At 40.2% G+C, this 19189-nt stretch overlaps 1 protein-coding gene across 3 annotated transcripts in view; it reads left to right on the top strand.

Moving 5' to 3' along the window:
* The window catches only part of igdcc4 (immunoglobulin superfamily, DCC subclass, member 4), a 68980-nt gene that overhangs the window by 18831 nt on the left and 30960 nt on the right, over window positions 1-19189 (top strand). For all 3 annotated transcript variants that reach the window (XR_016114525.1, XM_088992914.1, XM_088992913.1), the window contains exons 2-3: window positions 11237-11551; window positions 17158-17299. Coding sequence is in view for 2 of the 3 variants with exons in the window: in XM_088992914.1 (XP_088849040.1) it covers window positions 11237-11551; window positions 17158-17299 (457 nt within the window). In the remaining variant the exon portion in view is untranslated. The remainder of the gene's footprint in view (window positions 1-11236; window positions 11552-17157; window positions 17300-19189) is intronic.

Here is a 19189-nt window from a genome sequence, read left to right as displayed (position 1 = left end):
ACCTTATGGGCGACATACGTTCCGAGCGGCCGTTTGTCAGGTAAATTTGTTCGTAAGTTGCTTTCGTGCTAAAAAATTTATTGAATGCATGTTTAAGTAAACACTGAACAAGGAAGTATAAAACACAGGTGTCACATTTTGCTAGGTGGTGATGGCGGGTGCGGATCCCAAAAAGCAGGCAGGAGTGAGTAGGAGGTTGTTTGTCAAATTGTATTAAAATAAAGGTCAGCAGGAACAAAATGTAAAACATCAAAATCATCTGAACGGAAAAAATACAAAGTATAAAAAGGAAATCAAGTGTAAAAGTCCACCAAGGTTAAACAAACACATGCACAGCATACAATGCATGTAATTGCAGACAAAACATGCAACAAACAATGAACCGACACCGGATGGTCATGCCGGGTGTCCTTTTAAGTGTCAGTGATTAAAACGACCAGCACCTGCGAGGCTGCAGGCAGGGCTGACGTCGCTACCCGTTGATCGCCAATCTGATCGGGACGACCAGCACCTGTGCAGGCGGGGCCGACAGCGCCCCCCGTTGCCAACCAGATCATGACAACAAGAGCTCTAACAGTCTTAAAATAAATTCACATCTACTGTAGTAGGACGACATATATGCTTGGGTCTTCAGTAAGGCATTACTGAAGCAGCCATTACTTTTTGTTATGCATTGCATCCTCCTGGAGCGTCAACCGGGAAGAGGGATTTCCTCTCCGCCTACATACTCTACGGCGTAGAGTTTACGCCGTCAATCGTAATCGAGCTCGGCAGATCGGGGCCTGAACTTGTTGGCAACACTTCAGCATAGCCGGGCGCTGATTGGTCAGCCTTGGTGTCCGTCGCGTAAATATTCAGTCCTTGAAACCTCCACTTTTTCGGTGCGCGTGCGTGTGCATGTGCGTGAAGCACATTACGCAGCCAATCACAAGCGAGCTCGGTCGGAAAAAGGAGTGCAATACAAAATCTAATTTACAATATCTGTGTCCGAACATTTTTCGACATACTGTACCCGCAAAAATGTTCGTATTTACCATTATTCGTAACTTGAATGTTTGTAAATTGGGGAGCATCTGTACTTTTAATTTTCTCAGAAGTGACCATGCATAAATCCAATCCCTCTCTTTGGAAACGAGCACACTTAATTCGACCACCACTCTTAATCTACTTCAGTGAGAGGCAAGCAACTCTGAAATGCTTTAATGGGTCAATTTTGGTGCACTTTTTGCATTTACACACATTCATAAATTAATGAGAACGACATTCAACTGCTTCAAGTACATTTCCTATGAAAGAGTTGAGATAAATAACACATTGGGCATCCTAATCAAGAAATAATGCAATGCCAGGATTCTTAATTTCGAGCTAATGTATACACGTTACGGAAGTGCCGCATTTTTTTTCTTGAATTTTTGTAGGGAATAAAAATCGACTGTGTAATTAATGGTCCTTCGGTACATTTCCAAAAGGCTTCAGGAAATTAAGACCAGTTGTGTTTAGATAATAATTAGCTCTTGTGAAGTCAATAAGTAGATGGATGAGATAGATAAATAAGTAGATATTATTTTCATTTTGTGAAGCTGTGCAGTAAGAGTCAAGGGGACTCACAGGCATCAAGACGGGTTATCAAATAAATGCAAAGAACATGAGTGATTGGTAAAATTTCATCTTCTTCACGTGCTGTATACAGCGCTAGTTAAATTGGTCATCTTTGAAAACATCCGAGTGGCTCCCAGAAGTTGTCGAGGCGTTCGCAGGGAAGATGAGTTGCTGTGAGAAGCGTATTGAAGTTTCGTCACGGGAGGAAACACAGCTGGAACGTCTGCGCTCCTGATAGGGCAGCTGTTCACATTGTTGAGTGAATCATAGCCTCACAGCGGTTTCAGGAAAAAAAAAAAACCATTGAGTTCTCTGTTTGGAGTGTTGCTAATCTGACGAGAGCCGACTAAACAGCGACAGTTTTGATTTAATTTTATTTTTTAATGAAGGAGAAGTTTTGATTGCCATTAATTAGTATGAACGCTTTGTTGTTTTTCATCACAGTTATATGGAGCCAATCCGATTTTAGTCAAGAAAAAACATCACGAAGGATCATATACTGTCTGTCACGACACAGCACAAGCATTGATTCATGAAAAAGGTAGATTATTTATTGGAAATGTAACAGCTCTTGGGAACAATTACCATATTTTTCGCTCCATAAAGCGCATTTTGAAGCATTCAATTTGCTTAAAAGCGAACATTGTGCCTTGTAATCCCATGCGGTTTATATATGGACCAGTATTCTGATTTCTACATTTAAAAGTATTTTAAATGTTTTGTAAAGCACTTTGTTCCAACTGCAGGTCTCTACAAATATAGCAATACAGTGATACCTCAGCTTAGGAACTTAATTGGTTCCCAGCAAATGTGTGTAAGGCGAAAAGTGTGTCTTCCAAACATTAACTTCCCGTAGGAAACCATTAAAAAAATAGAATAATCTGTTTCCAGGTCCCCATAAAACATCCCAAAAAAAATTCTACTAAATAGGCCATAAAACAAAATATACCTTATTTTATGTGTAATAAATGTGCTATTGTATTGTAATTAAAAAAATAAACTGTACTGTATAATAAAGTTGTTTTATTCACCTTTGTGATGGTCGTTGATGTAGTTGCCTCTTGATGATATCTGAGTAAAGTTGCCGTGCTTTCTCGACAATAATATTTTTAGTCAAATGCAAAACACACAAAAAATCACTTAAAATGCCCAAAAGCTGCAAAAAAAAATTAACCCGGAAGTGGCCAGTTTCAATCAAAACAATGGCTTCCGATTCGGAGAATATGCTTTCTTGTTAATCATCCAGTGATGCAATGACGCTAAATATGAGTGGTACATGAAATGATCATGACATTAATCACTGTGGGTAAATAAAAATCCCTTGAGTTTGTTTGTTTATTTTTTGTGAAAAATAAATTACATTTTATGACCATGTGATCCAGCAAATTCCCTTGCTTTGAGAAAAAAACAAATTGAAGCGAACCATAACTTATGGAAGTTAACTCGCTAGTTGGCAAACTGGCAGACCAGATGTCTCTACACAAAAACAAATCTGTTTAAAGTGCTGATGGAAGAAATTTGAATTGTCTTTTCTTTCTCGCACTGCCCACATGTTACTGTAGGTATGGTTCCACTTTAGAAACTTGCTGAAACCTGATCTTTGATCTGGTCAGGCTCACTGTCAAGGGGTGGGGGTCCACGGACTATGTGTTGACAGTGAGCCTGACCCGGTGAAATATTGACTTGGCTGCATGGCTCTCAAATAACTAACTGTAAAACCCCTACTGGTTTCTCTTTGGTCTCCGTTTACTAAAACCTTTTGAAGACCTTGAATGGTATGTTAACATCAGGGGATGACTATTTTGGTCCTACTCAAATTATTTCTTTAATTTTGGAAAAAAATGTCTTTGAATCACTCCATATTGATCACAACGCTGAAAGTTTTTTTCTAATTTAATACAGAGCAATGATGTAACATATTTTGAATACTCGGTAGGTTGTCCCTTCACTTTTCAATGACAAAGTTTCAAGATTCAGGGTGTCCTCCACCCACTGTCCAATGACAGCTAGGATGGGCTCTGGCACCCCTGATGACTCTGAAGGTAAAGCGTAATGGAAAAATGGATGGATAGATGGAATTTTCAATGTTTGAAATTCATACAATACCACGATGGACGACCCTTAACCACACGCCACAAAAATTCAGTTTAATGTTTCTTTTTATTTCAACATTTACTTCAGATTCAACACAAATAATTTGATCCTTACCTTATGCCAAGTTCTCATTGAGCTGGGTAATGGTTGTTTTAATGGCCTAATGAGATCTAATTACTGCATTTGAAATGAGGATGAGCATTCATGGAGTGTTGAACGCGTCTTTGAAATCATCTTGAAATATGTGCTTTTGGTTGCGTTGGCATGCGTATATGTTTAGGCGTGTGTGTGTGTATGTGTGTGTGTGGACATGATGGAACCTTTCTGTGGATTACCCAGCCTCTTCATCAGGAAATGACAGCAGGGGGTCAGGCCTCATTTAATCAAGGGAAAAATTCCATCTCCCATTAACGTAATTAATCCAACACCAGACCGAGAGAGAGCGAGAAAGATTCAAGACATTGGTGTGTGCGCGTGAGTATATGGAGAACGCAAAGTAAATTAGTAGTTTTGTAGTATGCGCTGGAGGAGGAAGGTATGCACGAGTCGGTCTCAGTAGAATTTGCAATGTTGCAATGATATAATGGTGCAGCAATAGTGTTTCATGGTATCTATGTAACTGAAGAAATGACGGTATGGACACACTGTCTATTGTTCACATTAACTCATTCACTGCCATTAACACATTTATTTGGGAATTGAAAATATGACGTTGAGCCCGATTCCCGAATTAGTTCAGGTTTAGTTTTTTCTTACTTGGGTGCTGATAAAGCGCTAACCAGACTTCTGGCAATGTGTTTTTTTTCCACAAGGGGGCAGTATTGCCTTTTTTTTCCCATGTAAGCACTTTTGTTCCAGGTTCAGCTATTGTTAAAGCGCGATTATAAACCAATATGTATTACATGTCAGGCTCAGATAACTCCACACCCATTTAATTTAGGAATTAAATCTTTTGTTGTGATGAAAGAAGGGAGTCTAAGGTTTCTAACGCTGTATTGGATGTTTCAGAATCAAAAAACCTTTATTCGTCCCACAATGGGGAAATTTGCAGTCCACAGCAGCAATTTGAAAGGGCATGGGGTGGGGGGTGTATGGATAGAAAACACGATATTCTAAGCATAGTAAAATATGTATTCCTAAAACTCAATATGCTGTGGCTCCTGGATTTCAGAATCAGAATCAGAATCAGAATCAGAATACCTTTATTCGTCCCGCAATGGGGAAATTTGCAGTCCACAGCAGCAATTGAAGAGGGATGGGGTTGGGGTGGGAGTGAAAGGATAGAAAACAAGATATTCTAAGATTAACAAAATAAAAATGTCAACTGTATACTGTGCAAATGTAGATGTGCAAAAACCGTTCTATAAACAAGACTGTACATAGTGCAGAATCAAGAAATGCATTTAGATATATTGCAACAACCCATATTTACAAGTGTCCAGTTTTTTTTTTTTTTCTTTCACATGTGATCATTGAGAATTGTGAAGCCTGACAGCAGTCGGTAGGAACGAGCGGCGGTACCTCTCCTTCTTGCAATTTCGAGTGACAATGACAAAAACCCTGGCACTGGAGTGGACACGTGTTTGCACATGCCAGGCAGTGAATGAGTTAAATGGAACAAAAGAAAAATCACGGACTGTCCATTTTATTATGTTCCAGGAGTATGTTCCAACACGTGTTGATTTAATACTATATCAGCAAAAATGATACATACTTGTTTTTATCTTGTTTGTGAGTCATTTTTGAAAGATACTTGATCAGAATCAGAATCAGAAAGCCTTTAATAGTCACACAATGGGGAAATGTTCAATCAAATGTATTATTATTATTATATCAAACAAGGTACAATTGTCAGTAACAGTATCAATTCAAGCCTCAAACACAAGGGTGGGTGGTCTCCTTGAAGAAAATAAATATGAAATAAATTCAAATTCCTGAGAAGTAAACCTCATAAAGTCAATCAAACATATACTCTGAAGTTGATTTCACTACGGAGTCTGGAATGACTGTATAAGTGCTAATAACGGAGTTTTTGTATTTACACCGATGAGATCCAGTTGTGTTTTTGTGGCTTATGCCAAACCAATATGCAATATCAATATCGGATAGAGGCATTCCGTCTTTGTACTTTTCAATTCCATTTTATTTGGCTACTTAAAAGGCAATGGTGGCATGCTCCCGTCACTTTGCAGGTAACATAATGGAAATGGTTTGTGAAAAAAAAAAAAATTTACGGTCAATGCATGCTTGGATGTATTTATTTTAAGACACTGAGGACTCTTCATCTCTTTGCTAGCCACTATAAATACTTGGCAGGCCTCATTTGGCCTGCCACGTGACATACGTAAGGTAAGGGTAACAAACTAACTGCTTTGAACTCCAGCTTCAGGCTGACTTTACAGCTTCGCTTCTGGGCAGCAATCGTGATGAAATGATTTTAGATTTTGACAACTGCTAAACTCATTTTGAATTGGCATTGTGTGAACATGAATACAGACGCACCTCACCTTCCAAACGAGATATGTTCCGAGCGGTCGTTTGTATGGTGAATTTGATCGTAAGTTGTTTCACTGCTATATTTTGTATGGAATGCATGTTTAAGTCAAATACTGAACAGGGAAGTATAAAACACAGACACTCTAACAGGCGTATAATAAATCCACACGTACCGTAGTATGACGAGATATATACTTGGGTCTTCAGTAAGGCATTACTGAATCTGCTGGAACGTAATTACTGAATTACGCACCTGCAGCCATTACTATTTGTTATGCATCGTGTCCTCCTGGAGCGCCAACTGGGAAGAGGGCTTTCCTCCCCGCCCACATAATCTACACAACCAATCGTAAACGAGCTTGGTTCCTCCTCCTCAGAGCGTCAACTGGTAAGAGGGATTTCCTCAACACCCACATACTCTACGCAGCCATTCGTAAGCAAGCTCGGCCGGAAAAAGGCAAATCCAAAATCTAACTTTCAGCATCTCTGTCCAAACATTTTTCGACATACAGTACCCGTTCGTATGTACCGTTTTTCGTAACTCAAATGTTCAAATAACTGGAGAGCGTCTATATCAGAAAAGCATAGAATCCAAAGCAATAAGCATTGTCAGCATTTTTATACCATCATAATTCGGATCGCTCAAACTGTTGCCATTGTGCTTGTCTTCATTTCCAAAGAATGAACGCCATCTTCCTGCTGACAACAACCAAACACATAATGGTTCAAAAAGTTCATAAACATCTCCAAAATATGCTAAATTTATCTTTTTAGGGCAGATATGTATTCAGTATTCATATTTTATCGACATGCATCTTCATTTTCATTTCAGGGCAAGTCTAGTTTACTCTGTTTGGGAAAACTCTGTCACCACTTTTACATGAAATCGACAATGGGTCAATATCATTTGTTCAAAGATGAGAAACAAACAAGGGGCTGAAATGTCACAATCTCTCAAAAAGATTCATCAGTTCCTTTTTACCGATAACGGACCATAAAATAAAACAGACCATGCGTCTTGAGAAAGGAGAGCAACCGATCCATTTATATGGATCAATAAATGTGTCATTTTTAAGGAATTTGATGCAAGTGCGCTTCTTCAAAGTTGAGATCATTTGACAGATGTCGGTGCATAATGGATGAAGATGCAGTAAAGGTTGAAAATGCATGGGCTGGGTGCACCAGCGGATGAACCCAATGACCTGGCTGTTTTCCAAGATAGCAGGTTGAAGCATCGCTCAGCGTGTGTGTGTGTGTGTGTGTGTGTGTGTGTGTGTGTGTGTGTGTGTGTGTGTGTGTGTGTGTGTGTGTGTGTGTGTGTGTGTGTGTGTGTGTGTGTGTGTGTGTTTGTGTGTGCGTGCGCGTGTGTGGTGTGTGTGTTTAAAGGGCAACCAACGTCACTTTTTTGTTTTTTAAGTGACATCAGAAAAACGTTTTAGAGCATCTAAAATACCCAAAACACGCAGTATAATATTTTTATTCAAATGCAAAACACCAATAAAAATGACAAAGTGTCCAAAATCTGCAAAAAATTGAGCTGCGAATTGGGCATTTTCAGAAAGTCCCGCCCCCAGTTCGTGACATCATGCCAAGACGTCTTGCATTGCTGGAGAATAAAAACAATGGCTTTAGATTCGGATAATATGCTTTCTTGTTACACATCATCCAGTTATGAATATGATTGAAATAGTTCTGAAGAGGAAAGCATACATGTTTGCAATCGATTAAAGAATTTATTCCGTGGCAAACGGGCAGGGGGGATGTCTCACCCAAAAAGAGGCAACAAAATGGCCACCGATCTGTGAGGAATGAATCAGCACATTTCCACAGGCTGATAAATGATTTCCATGGAGCTTGGACTCCCTCTGCTGGCGGCTTTTGGATGTAACACACGGTTTTCAAAAAAAATCAGTACAGCAAAATACAGTAAAGTCTCGTTATATCGATATTCAAGGGAGTCCGAAAAAATATCGATATAACCGGGACTATCGATATATCCGACCCTGTTTGCATGTAATTTTCTCAGTGCGTGCATAGAAATAGTATCGATATAACCGGGACTATCGATATATCCGATATCGATATAATGAGACTTTACTGTACATTGATGTGATGAGTCTTGAAACGTAAAATATATCTATATGCGGTGGAATCTTATTAAAATACGCCCAGTAGAAATCATTTGAAGTCATTTTACATATTATGGACACAACTTGTCCGGAGACGTCGGTTGTCCTTTAAGTGGCCTTTTCAAGCAATTCCAGCACAGTCCGTTTTACCTGTCACAGCCTCACTCCTTATGAAAACCAATCACGTTTTGGCTGCCCGTCACAGATATTGAGTCTTCGCCTCCTTTTTATCTCCCACTTCAGTCATTAGGACCTTTTATCCCACGATACCCCCTCCCTGCCCAACTAGACCCTCCTCCGAGCTGTATTTTTGTCTTTCTCTGCCATCACTGTGTTTTCCACAGAACCAAATTAAGAAGCACTCTCAAAAAGCAAGGGAAATATGGCCACTGAACTATGAAGGTCAGATGCTATTTATTCAAAGACAAAGCAGGAAATTACGAGAATGACAAGTGTGTTCATGTTTTGAATCGAAAAGATATAACGTAGAATGTAGATCTTCATCTTTTTCCTTTCGGTTGTTCGCCACAGCGAATCAGTGTCCTCCATCTAACACGAGTTTGTGCATCCTCTTCTCTCACACCAGCTACCTTCACATCATCTTTGACAATATCCATAAACCTCCTCTTAGGTCTTGCTTTCGGTCTCCTGCCTGGCTGTTCAAGGCTCAGCATCCTTCTTCCGATATAGTCACTCTTTCTCCTCTGGACATGTCCAAACCATCTCAGTCTGACCTCTTTGACTTTCTCTCCAAAGCCTCGAATATGAGTTGTCCCTCTTATGTACTCATTCCTGATCCTATCCAACCTGGTCCCTCCCAAAGAAAACTTCAACATCTTCATCTCTGCTACCTCCAGCTTTGCTTGCTGTCTTTTCTTCAGTGGCACTGTCTCCAGTCCAAACATCATGGCTGGTTTCACCCACGTTTTATACAGCTTTCCTTTCATCCTAGCTGAAACCCTTCTATCAAACTATCTATCGACTGTAGATAGAGATATACAACGGAGCACTCATTCACCAAAATGACAAACTGACTTTCAGATAAGATTAGAATACACATACAATACAGATCTGTCGACCCTTGTGAGGATAAAGCGCTTCAGAAAAGGGATGGATAGATGGATGGTATCCTGCAACATTACGTTCCAGTTCATTTCCATGCATCCCTAAACAGGATTAAGATAAAAGATTTCCTATATTCATAAATACTATGCACAAAATCTCATTTCAGTGCAGCTTGTGTGGCACTCTGTGACTCATATCCTAATATTTTTTTGCTCTAGGACTTGCCTGCTCTAAATTTAATTTTCTGCTGCTGACATCCAAATCCTTTCTAAGCGCCGGTGCCCGTTTAATTCCCAAAGACCTCTCCTGTTTCTCGTCTTCGGCTTCCTCACTCGACTCCACGATAACACCCAACCTGAAGAATGCCGCCTCCCCCCCCAAATTGATTGCATATACTGTCTGTGTGTGCGTGCATGAGGTCACGTTCTACCAGCAATATTGACTCAATCGAAGCCCGTCCTATGTAATGACAAATTGGCCAGGTAGCCATTACACAATAATCAGATTAGTGAAAGGAAAAATGGTGATGTTAGAGTTAAAATCAAGACTCATCGAATGGCGGTTATGGAGCGTCACTATTTTGTAGCAGCGAGTGATTCCAGGCAATGCATCACTTTAAATAACCGCGATCGGCATACGGATTGCGGCTTGCACATGGATTGATGACACATTATTGTTGTGCCTTTTCCCCGGGACTTTTTTCCAGTGCTTGATTGGTGAAAATTGTCTGATTCTTGCATTATATAAGATGCCTGCAAGTATAATTCCCCCTTTTCAGTTCACTGTAGTCGTTATTGTGCCTTTTCCAGAAATTGCTTCCTTCCACTATTTCATCCTGGCTAAAAACCACTTCACCTTTGTGATTTTAGCATCACATTAACTCATTCACTGCCATTCTTGCATTTATTCGGGAATTGAAAATATGACGTAGTAATTTTTTTTTGCATTTTTGTTTTCTTTCTTGTTTGTAAAACAACAAAAACATGTGATATTTGTAAAACAACGAAATCCTTTCACTAAATTGCCATGGTGGTTTGGATTAGCCTTGGATTGAATTAGCCTTTATTAGTCTCGCAGTGGAGAAAATTACAGGTTATTTGAGGTTTAATTTGAATCTAAGATCGTTACCACGTAGGCTTAGCCATGCTAATGAGGTACTAGCAGGGTAAATGGGGCAATCGGGGCCAGTCATTGTACATAATCCGACGGACAAAATAAATGATCAGATTAACTTCAGGGAGTAGTTTACTGCTCCCCCAACCTTAAATCAAGGACCTATCAAAGCGGAGGTCTGGCACCACCACCTCTGTCCATTAGGTATCTATATATACAGTAAAGTATATATATATCGATATATATATATATATATATATATATTTCTATGCACGCACGGAGAAAATACATATATATATCGATATCCCGGTTATATCGATATATTTTCGGACTCCCTATCGGTATATATATATAACAGAGCTACCAGACAACTTTAGTTTGCTGAAGAAGGAATGAAACTTTTCACCGTTAAAGCGCTATATAAAAAAACCAAATTGTACGTACTGTATTACATTGTATATTGGACAGCCACCCTCATTTCAAGCTCATATAACTCCAAACCCATATAATTTAGGAATCAACTTTTTTTCTTCTGATGAAAGAAGAGAGTCTAAGGTTTCTTATGCTGCATTGAAAGTTTATGTCGTCCTAAAACTCAAAAGTCTGTGGGTCCTGGAATTCGAGTGACAATGACAAAAACCATGGTAGTGGATGGGACACATTTTTGCACGTTTGGCAGTGAATGAGTTAAGAGTTCATTCAGTCCACACTTATGATTGCATTTTTTTCCCATTCCACAGATAAGCCTATTTCGGTGGAGCTGAGCTGCGGGGCCGGACCCAGCCATGCAGTGTTGGAGCCGGGTTACCCCCTCAAACTGGACTGTAACCTGGGGGCCAGCGACACACCACTCAACATCACTTGGCTGCATGAAGGCAAGCCCCTTCCTTCGGAGGGGAGCGACGTGCAGCGGTATCTTGCTGGCGGCTCCCTCCTCCTGCTGCTATCCAGCAAGGATGGTGTGTCCCCTCAGGGTCTGGAGGGAGGCTACAGCTGTGTGCGCGCCAACGCACATGGAGCCTTAACCAGTCGGACTGTCAATGTGCTGCTGGCAAGTAAGTGGCCACATTGTGTGCATGTGAGGTGCATCATTAACCCCAAACTGTTCTTCTGCTCTGCTTTTATCATTTTATATATTCTTTCAGTTTTACCGAGATCAAGTGCCACCACTCGATCCTTAACTCACAATCCCAAAATCCCCATTTGTGACTGAAGTCAACATTAACTCATTCACTGCCAGACATGCAAAAAAGTTTTTGTCATTCTCAATTGATTTCCAGGACCCACAGAATATTGAATTTTAGGACTATATAAACATTCAATGCAGCGTAAGAAACCTTGGACTCTCTTCTTTCCTCAGAAAAGAAGAGTTAATTCCTAAATTATATGGGTCTGGAGTTATCTGACCTTGAAATGAGGGTGGCTGTCCAAAATACTGTTGGTTTATGTAGCACTTTAACAATAGCTGAAGCTAAAAAAACAGCGCTAACATGGAAAAAAGGGAATTGCTGCCCCCTTGTGGAATTTAAAAAAAAATCACCAAACGCCATGGCGAGCGCACCCAAATGAGAAAAAACAAAACCCGAACAAATTCGGGAATGGAACTCTACGTCATATTTCCAATTCACGAATAAATTTGTGAATGGCGGTGACTGAGTTACATTTCAAATAATACAGTGACGCAAAGACATTTCTACATTTCTGTCAACGGGCGTCTGGCAATTTTAACCTGGAGAACATGTGACATTTCCAAAGAGAATAATCATCACAGCACCGTGGAACAACTTCAACTGTCCAACTTTGATTGTTCCACTGCCCCGTCATTGCATAACGGACGCACATCGGACCCGATACGACAACAGACTTGAATTGCAACAAGCACATTCCTTCAAATGCAACAGTCAGAAAGGTTATGAAAGAATATCCGCAGGTGTTCGTCCTCTCGTGGAGGATCTTCGTCTCATTGTGAGACGAGAGGACAGCCAGTCGCTTTTTAATGACCCCCTCCAAGGAGGGCTTCTTTGTCAGAAGCCATCTTTATTGAGTCATTAGCTTTGTGTAAAAATGAGACCGTATACTTTGCGGATGCCCGCGCTTTTGTCAGCTGTCACATGCCTATTTATAAGGAGCTCTTGTTGGAGGGACAATAAGGCGGGTGGGAGCGGAGGATAAGGGGCGCGGAGGCGCAGGGGCTGAAGGGGAGCGAGTCGTCGTGTGAATGGAAGGGAGGCGGATGGTGGTGGCAAGTAGTCATGGTGAAGGGAAAGGTTTCCGAGACCATTACGAGTGACCTTCAATCTGTTTGTGTGCATGCGGTGTTTGAATTAAATCAGTGGCGAAGGCTCCATGGAGGGAGATTTGATCAGCGCATTGAGAGGTCGACGCCAAAGTGCTTTAACATTGACATTGAGCGGATGTTCTCCTCTTTGCTGAGGAAAAAAAAAAGAAAAACAGTACATCTCACGTCACATCTGTAAAAGCGCATTCCCCGAGCCACCTGCTTTGCCGCTTTTTCCCAGCGGTGCCGTGCACGGGAATGTGACCGGCAGTGTAGATTTGAATGGAAAGAACTAAATTGTCAGTGACAACATATGGCCTGCATATTACATTCCATCATGATACCCCTCCAAAAAAAAAACACTGCTCTGGAAATGCATTGGTCTTTTTAATGCCTTTCCTTTTGGCCAAAATGAATCTATTCAAAGTACCATATTTTCCGGTGTATAAGGCACACCGGAGTATAAGGCGCACCCTCAATAAATGGTGTACTTTCAAACTTTTTCCATCTACAATATAAGGCACACCTAACTATAAGGCAAACCTACCATGAATAAAAAAAGCTTTCCAAATATAATATAAAAATATATAAACATTTTCCAAATATAAGGTACATCACATTATAAGGTGCTACAGTAGAGGCTGGGGACCTGTTGTGGCTTAATATGACTTCACATGTAAGGCGCACCTGTGTATAGGGCGCAGGGTCATCTTTTGGAGAAAATGAAGGCATTTGGGTGCGCCTTATACACCGGAAAATACGGTATGTCTCCATTCTCGTCAAAACGTTATCTTTCTTACTAAAAATCAGATGAGCCATCAAAACACAATTACTGTGTGGTTACCTTGCCTGCATCACAGTTCAGAGGTTTGTCCTCTGGCCTTAGCGTGTTCTCCGCACGTACAAGTCCTATGAAGTCCTTCCATATTCCCAAAACATTCATGTTGGATGAACTAACTGAAAGTTGACATCTCAACAGATCACCTGATTAAAAAAAAATGCAATCCAGGCATGATTAACATGATCATTGAGTTACTAGGTCGCTATTTCGCATTTTGTTGCTCTGATTAGCACAGTTGTGCTCGTATGAGATTGAAATGCTAATTCTACTTGCATATACTAGCAAGCTAGCTATCTCATTTGCTAAATCACTCAACTAAATAATAATAATAATAATAATAATAATAATAATAATAATAATAATAATAATAATAATAATTATTATTATTAATAATAATAATAATAATAATAACTATTATATTATAATAATATTATTATTATTATTATTATTATTATTATTATTATTATTATTATTATAAGAAGAATAAAAATAACAATAATAATGATGATAATGGTTATAATAATAATAATAATAATGTATAATAATAATCATCATCATAATACATGTATTTTCTAAGTGCCTTTCAAAACTCTTAAAGACATTTTACAATCACGAGATAAGAACATTATTGATCTACGGGTGAGCAGCGGCAGCCAATCGTGCCAGTGTTCACTCAACCTGGAAGTAACACAAACTCACGCCACTAATGTGAGTGTGTTTATAGACAGACAATACAACAATACAATACAAATATTTCATCCAAACCAGTGATAAAATGCATTCCTTCAAGTCATCCAACAATGTTGGTTTTGTCTCCAGTTTTTCACTTTAAATGCATTACCAAAATCCTCGCTCTGCTGTGTTAGCATCACGATTTGTACATCTATGTCCCAATACTTAGTTTTACCAGAGTTTAATGAAGTTTCATCATGCAACAGTCAGAAAAAAATGTTCGGAAAAGAGGTCATCGGATGTATGGCTTATCTTCCTTGCAAAAGTTGGAGGTGGCGGGCAAATAAATAGTTGCAATCTGATAGCAACGGGGCCAAAGAGTGGGTAGGGGGCACAGGCTGACACAGAGGCAGGGTGAATCCATATTGCACGTATTACATTGGTGTGAACCATTAAAGGCAAAAAAAGTAAACTGTCCTGTTTGTAAATGATCTGACATGTCTGGGGACCAGCTCCGATAGGTCGCTGGTGGACTCGCTCTGTTCACAAACACATGCATTGCATCATGGGAAAAAAAAAGATGTAATCGTTGATATTGTACTTTCTCTCTTGTCAGCTGCTCTTCAACTTAACAGACACGAGCACAGGGGCCACCCTGGTTCCAATCAAGTTGATATGTTTACCTGATGATGTAATAGATAGAAGTTGAAGGTTAATCATCAGCCCACCCTGCAAAGCTTGCCAAACCCAAAGAAATGTAAAAAAAGGATTAGTTATTAATTTAAGTAGTTAGTTAGCTAGCTAGTTAACTAGCTAGCTACTAACATACAAAATAACAAACGAACTAACTGACTGACTAGCTAGCTAGGTAGCTAATTAACTAGTTAACTAGCTAGCTAGCTAGTCAGTCAGTTATTTTGTTTGTTATTTAGTGTGTTAGTTTTAATCCGTGTTATCTGTGTAGGAATCAGAATTAGAGTTGCGTCATTGGAAAGTGTGGCATGTTAAACTAAAAAGGCATGCAATTAATATGAAATCTGGAAAAAAAGAAACCATTTCAGGGTTGTGCCACCCGAAAATCTTCAATATCACTTGTAAATAGTATGTGAGCATTCTCAAATGGTATTTATAAACATTCATGAAAGAAAAGAAAATTGATCTCAAATAGCCCTGCCACCCAGTCCAAAAGAAGCCTGCTGGAATGGGTCAAAGATAAGGGCCCCTTTGACCTCAAAATCATCGTGCTCGCTGCTGTCCCCTAGTGCTCAGCAGTATCCAGTAAGAAACGTTCCCCCCTGCGTGTGAAAGTGGGAAGCTGTGAACACTGGAGCCCCGCCAGCAAATTCCGACTAAAGAGACAAAGTAATCCCGCCACACTAGATTAAATCCCGGCGCTTTGTCCCAATCATGATGTTTAACTCCGCTTAGTTGGTGCAGAGGAAACTTTTCTTCCAGCGCAAGGTCGCCAGTCGCTATTTTGAGAAAAAAAACAAAGTGACTTGTGAAAAAAGGTTTCTGAGGCATATGTCCAAAAGTCAATGATTCCTGTGTAGACGATTCACTAATTCACTGCCAGTCGATGTGCAAAAATGTGTTCACTCCAGTGCCAGGGTTTTTGTCACTGTCACTTGAGTTTCAGGACCCACAGAATATTGAGTTTTAGGACTACATAAACATTCAATGCAGCGTAAGAAACCTTAGACTATCTTCTTTCATCAGCAAAAAAGAGTTAATTCCTAAATGATATGGGTGAGCTAATTGGAAAAAGGTTCAAGTTATACCTGACTTGATACATGAAGCATTTAAACATTAAGTGGTTTACTGCGTGTGAACCACCTTAAGGTGGTTCACACGCAGTAAACCACTTGCGGGCGGACCTGTAGTCAAGTGGTTAGCACACCCGCTTCACAGTGCAGAGGTCGCCGGTTCCCGTCCCGGTCCGGCCTCCCTGTGTGGAGCTTGCATGCTCTGCCCTGGCGCGCGTGGGTCTCCTCCGGGTCCTCCGGTTTCCTCCCACATTCCAAAAACATGCATGGCAGGCAGATTGACCACTCCAAATTATCCCGAGGTGTGAGTGTGAGAGTGACTGTTGTTTGTGTATGTGTGCCCTGCGATTGGCTGGAAACCAATTCAGGGTGTCCCCCGCCTCGTGCTCGACGACAGCTGGCATTGGCTCCAGCACCCCCCGCGACCCTAATGAGCAATAAGCGGTACGGAAAATGGATGGATGGATGGTTTACTGCGCTCGAGTCTCAGTATCTGTTTTCAACTCACTTAAAGGACAACTGACACCATTTTGTTGTCTCCTAACTGACATCAGAAAAACGTTTTATAGCATCTAAAATACCCAAAACACGCAGGCTGAAATCTTTAGTCAAATTTAAAACACGGATCAACACGATGTTTTCAGACCACACAAAGTACCCAAAATGCATTGTGTATCGCTTTCGCGGTCAGGGGCGTTCCTGATGTGACGTCACGTCAGGCATCGTCATCAACTCGAAAACAAGACTTCCTGAATATTCAGCGCGAGTCTTAAAACGTAAAATATAGCTATATGCCATGGGATCTTTGAAAAATGTGGTCAGTAGAAGTCATTTGAAGTGATTTTACAAATTATGGACACAACTTGTCCAGAGGTGGCGGTTGTCCATTAAAGTACAACTGGATTCTGCAAATGCCTTTCCCACCCTGGTCAGATCGCTTTTACGAAAAGTGTGCTGCGTATATTGCCCCTTATTTCAAATCCCTTCACTGTCGGGAAGGGATTTGAAATAATTGGACTGTGTCACCTACCGAATGACCGACATAGGAAAAGTGTACGAATGGTAGCGTGGGATGCATGTAACCGCCATGTTCTCCTTCCATAGGTCTGTCCTCCTTCAGTCAGGAGCCTTCACCTCAGACAGTACCCGCTGGGGGGGCTGCTCGCTTCGACTGCCAGATCGATGGCGTGCCCACACCTGTAATTACTTGGGAAAAGGACAAAGTCGCTGTCCCCCAGGACCCAAGGTGACTCAGCTTCAATTGCTTTTTATGTCTCGTATTTGTAATATGTTCTTCTCGTGTTATTTATATTTAATTATTTTGCTCAAATTTGCAGCGTACTAAACGCCCCCAAAATGTAATCCATGAGTCCACAAGATGCGCCTGGTACTAAGCTCATTCACTGCCAGACATGTGCAAAAATGTGTCCAATCCAGTGCCAGGGTTTTTGTCATTTTCACTCGAATTCCAGGACCCACAGAATATTGAGTTTTAGGACTAAATAAACATTCAATGCAGCGTAAGAAACCTTCGACTCTCTTCTTTTAGCAGAAAGAAGAGTTAATTCCTAAATTATATGGGTCTGGAGTTATATGAAATTGAAATGAGGGTGGCTGTTAAAAATACAATGCAATACATACATATTGGTTTATATCGCGCTTGAACAACAGCTGAAGCTAGAACAAAGCTCTACCATGGAAAACAGGGAAATTCTGCCCCATTTGTGAAAGGGAAAACATTGCGAGAGGGCATGACCAGCTCTTTATTGGCACCCAAACAAGAAAAAAACAAAACCTGAACAAATTTGGGAATGGTGCACTCAATTCCCGAATAAATTTGTTAATGGCAGGGAAGGAGTTAGGCTCATTAATTTTGAGGTAAGAAGTCTTTCGAGTTTGCATGTGACCTAAAACACAGCTACAAATTTCTATCGGTTTATAAAACGTCGAAACCGATGGTATTCGCCAGCTCGTCCGTCTGTGTTTGTGGTATTTGCTGCTGATTTGTACCACAGAAGCACAATTGATTGATCAATAAATAGCCTGAGTCTCGACTGCAAATGGTCCACTATTATTCACAGACGTGCGTGTGAATGTCATCCGACCGACTGATCGCAGTCAGACAATTCCAAGTGATGCATGTTGGTCATTTGGCTAAAACACCATTAACATTCCTTGTTTCATTTTTTTTTGTTCTTGTTAATTAATGACAAAATCGTAATACATCACATTTTCTATTAAATGTCTTCAAGAGGGTTCTGATAGAATTCATTACCAGAATGTGCCATACAATAAAGTCAACTCTTGCTTGTGCTCTGACCTTGGTTATCAAGCTAATTCACTTAAGTGGTTTTTACTGTTTATTGAATACAATGAGCATAATAAGGGCCTCCGAATATGATGGGCTTTTGTTAGATGTCAATTCATTTTCTTTACAGTTTATTTTCCTTTTTAATGGATTTTCAAGGTGATAAATTCTGCGAAGAAAGCTTTAGGATATGCTCGTTGCTTAAATAGAGGCCCTTTTTCATGTGAACACTTTATCTTGCCATAAAGACTTCAGAGGAGGATTGTTTTTTTCATTGTTTCAGAACCGTATGGAACCGTTTCGATAATGCGTCTGTGTAGCTCTCAGTCGTACAGGAATGGTCCATCGTTGAAAAGTTGTCTTCATTTATATCCCTAATCTGATATAGGGATATATTCCCCATGTGATATAGGCCCTATCCCTAATGTGAAATAGGCATATATCCCTAATGTGAGATAGAAATATATATAGGGCCAGAGCTTCCAGCAGAACTTAAGTTTGCTGACGAAGCTTTTCGGATGAGGAGCAAAATGTCCGACACCTTCGAAAAAGTACAGATGACGGCTGAAGAAACCTTTTCATCCCTTTTCGACAATGGACAGGAAGTTTTCATGTTCCTGACCACGCTTATGCATAAGATGATAAATAAACAGTTTTCGTCACTTCTTTAGTGGTACCTCTACTTATGAAATCAATTATTGTGAAATAAATTTCTTCGCAAGAAAATGCACATAGAGATTAAATCTGTTCCGAGCCCCCCCAAAATTCACACATAGTTCTCCAAAGGCCAAAAATGCATACAAATGTGGAACAAATCCATGTTACCAT

The sequence above is a fragment of the Hippocampus bargibanti genome, linkage group LG03 (assembly GCF_051943395.1).
Source record: "Hippocampus bargibanti isolate YZ-2025 linkage group LG03, ASM5194339v1, whole genome shotgun sequence".
Classification (NCBI taxonomy): Eukaryota; Metazoa; Chordata; class Actinopteri; order Syngnathiformes; family Syngnathidae; genus Hippocampus; species Hippocampus bargibanti.
Note: the sequence above shows the minus strand (reverse complement) of the source record. Positions and strands in the feature narration are given on the sequence as shown.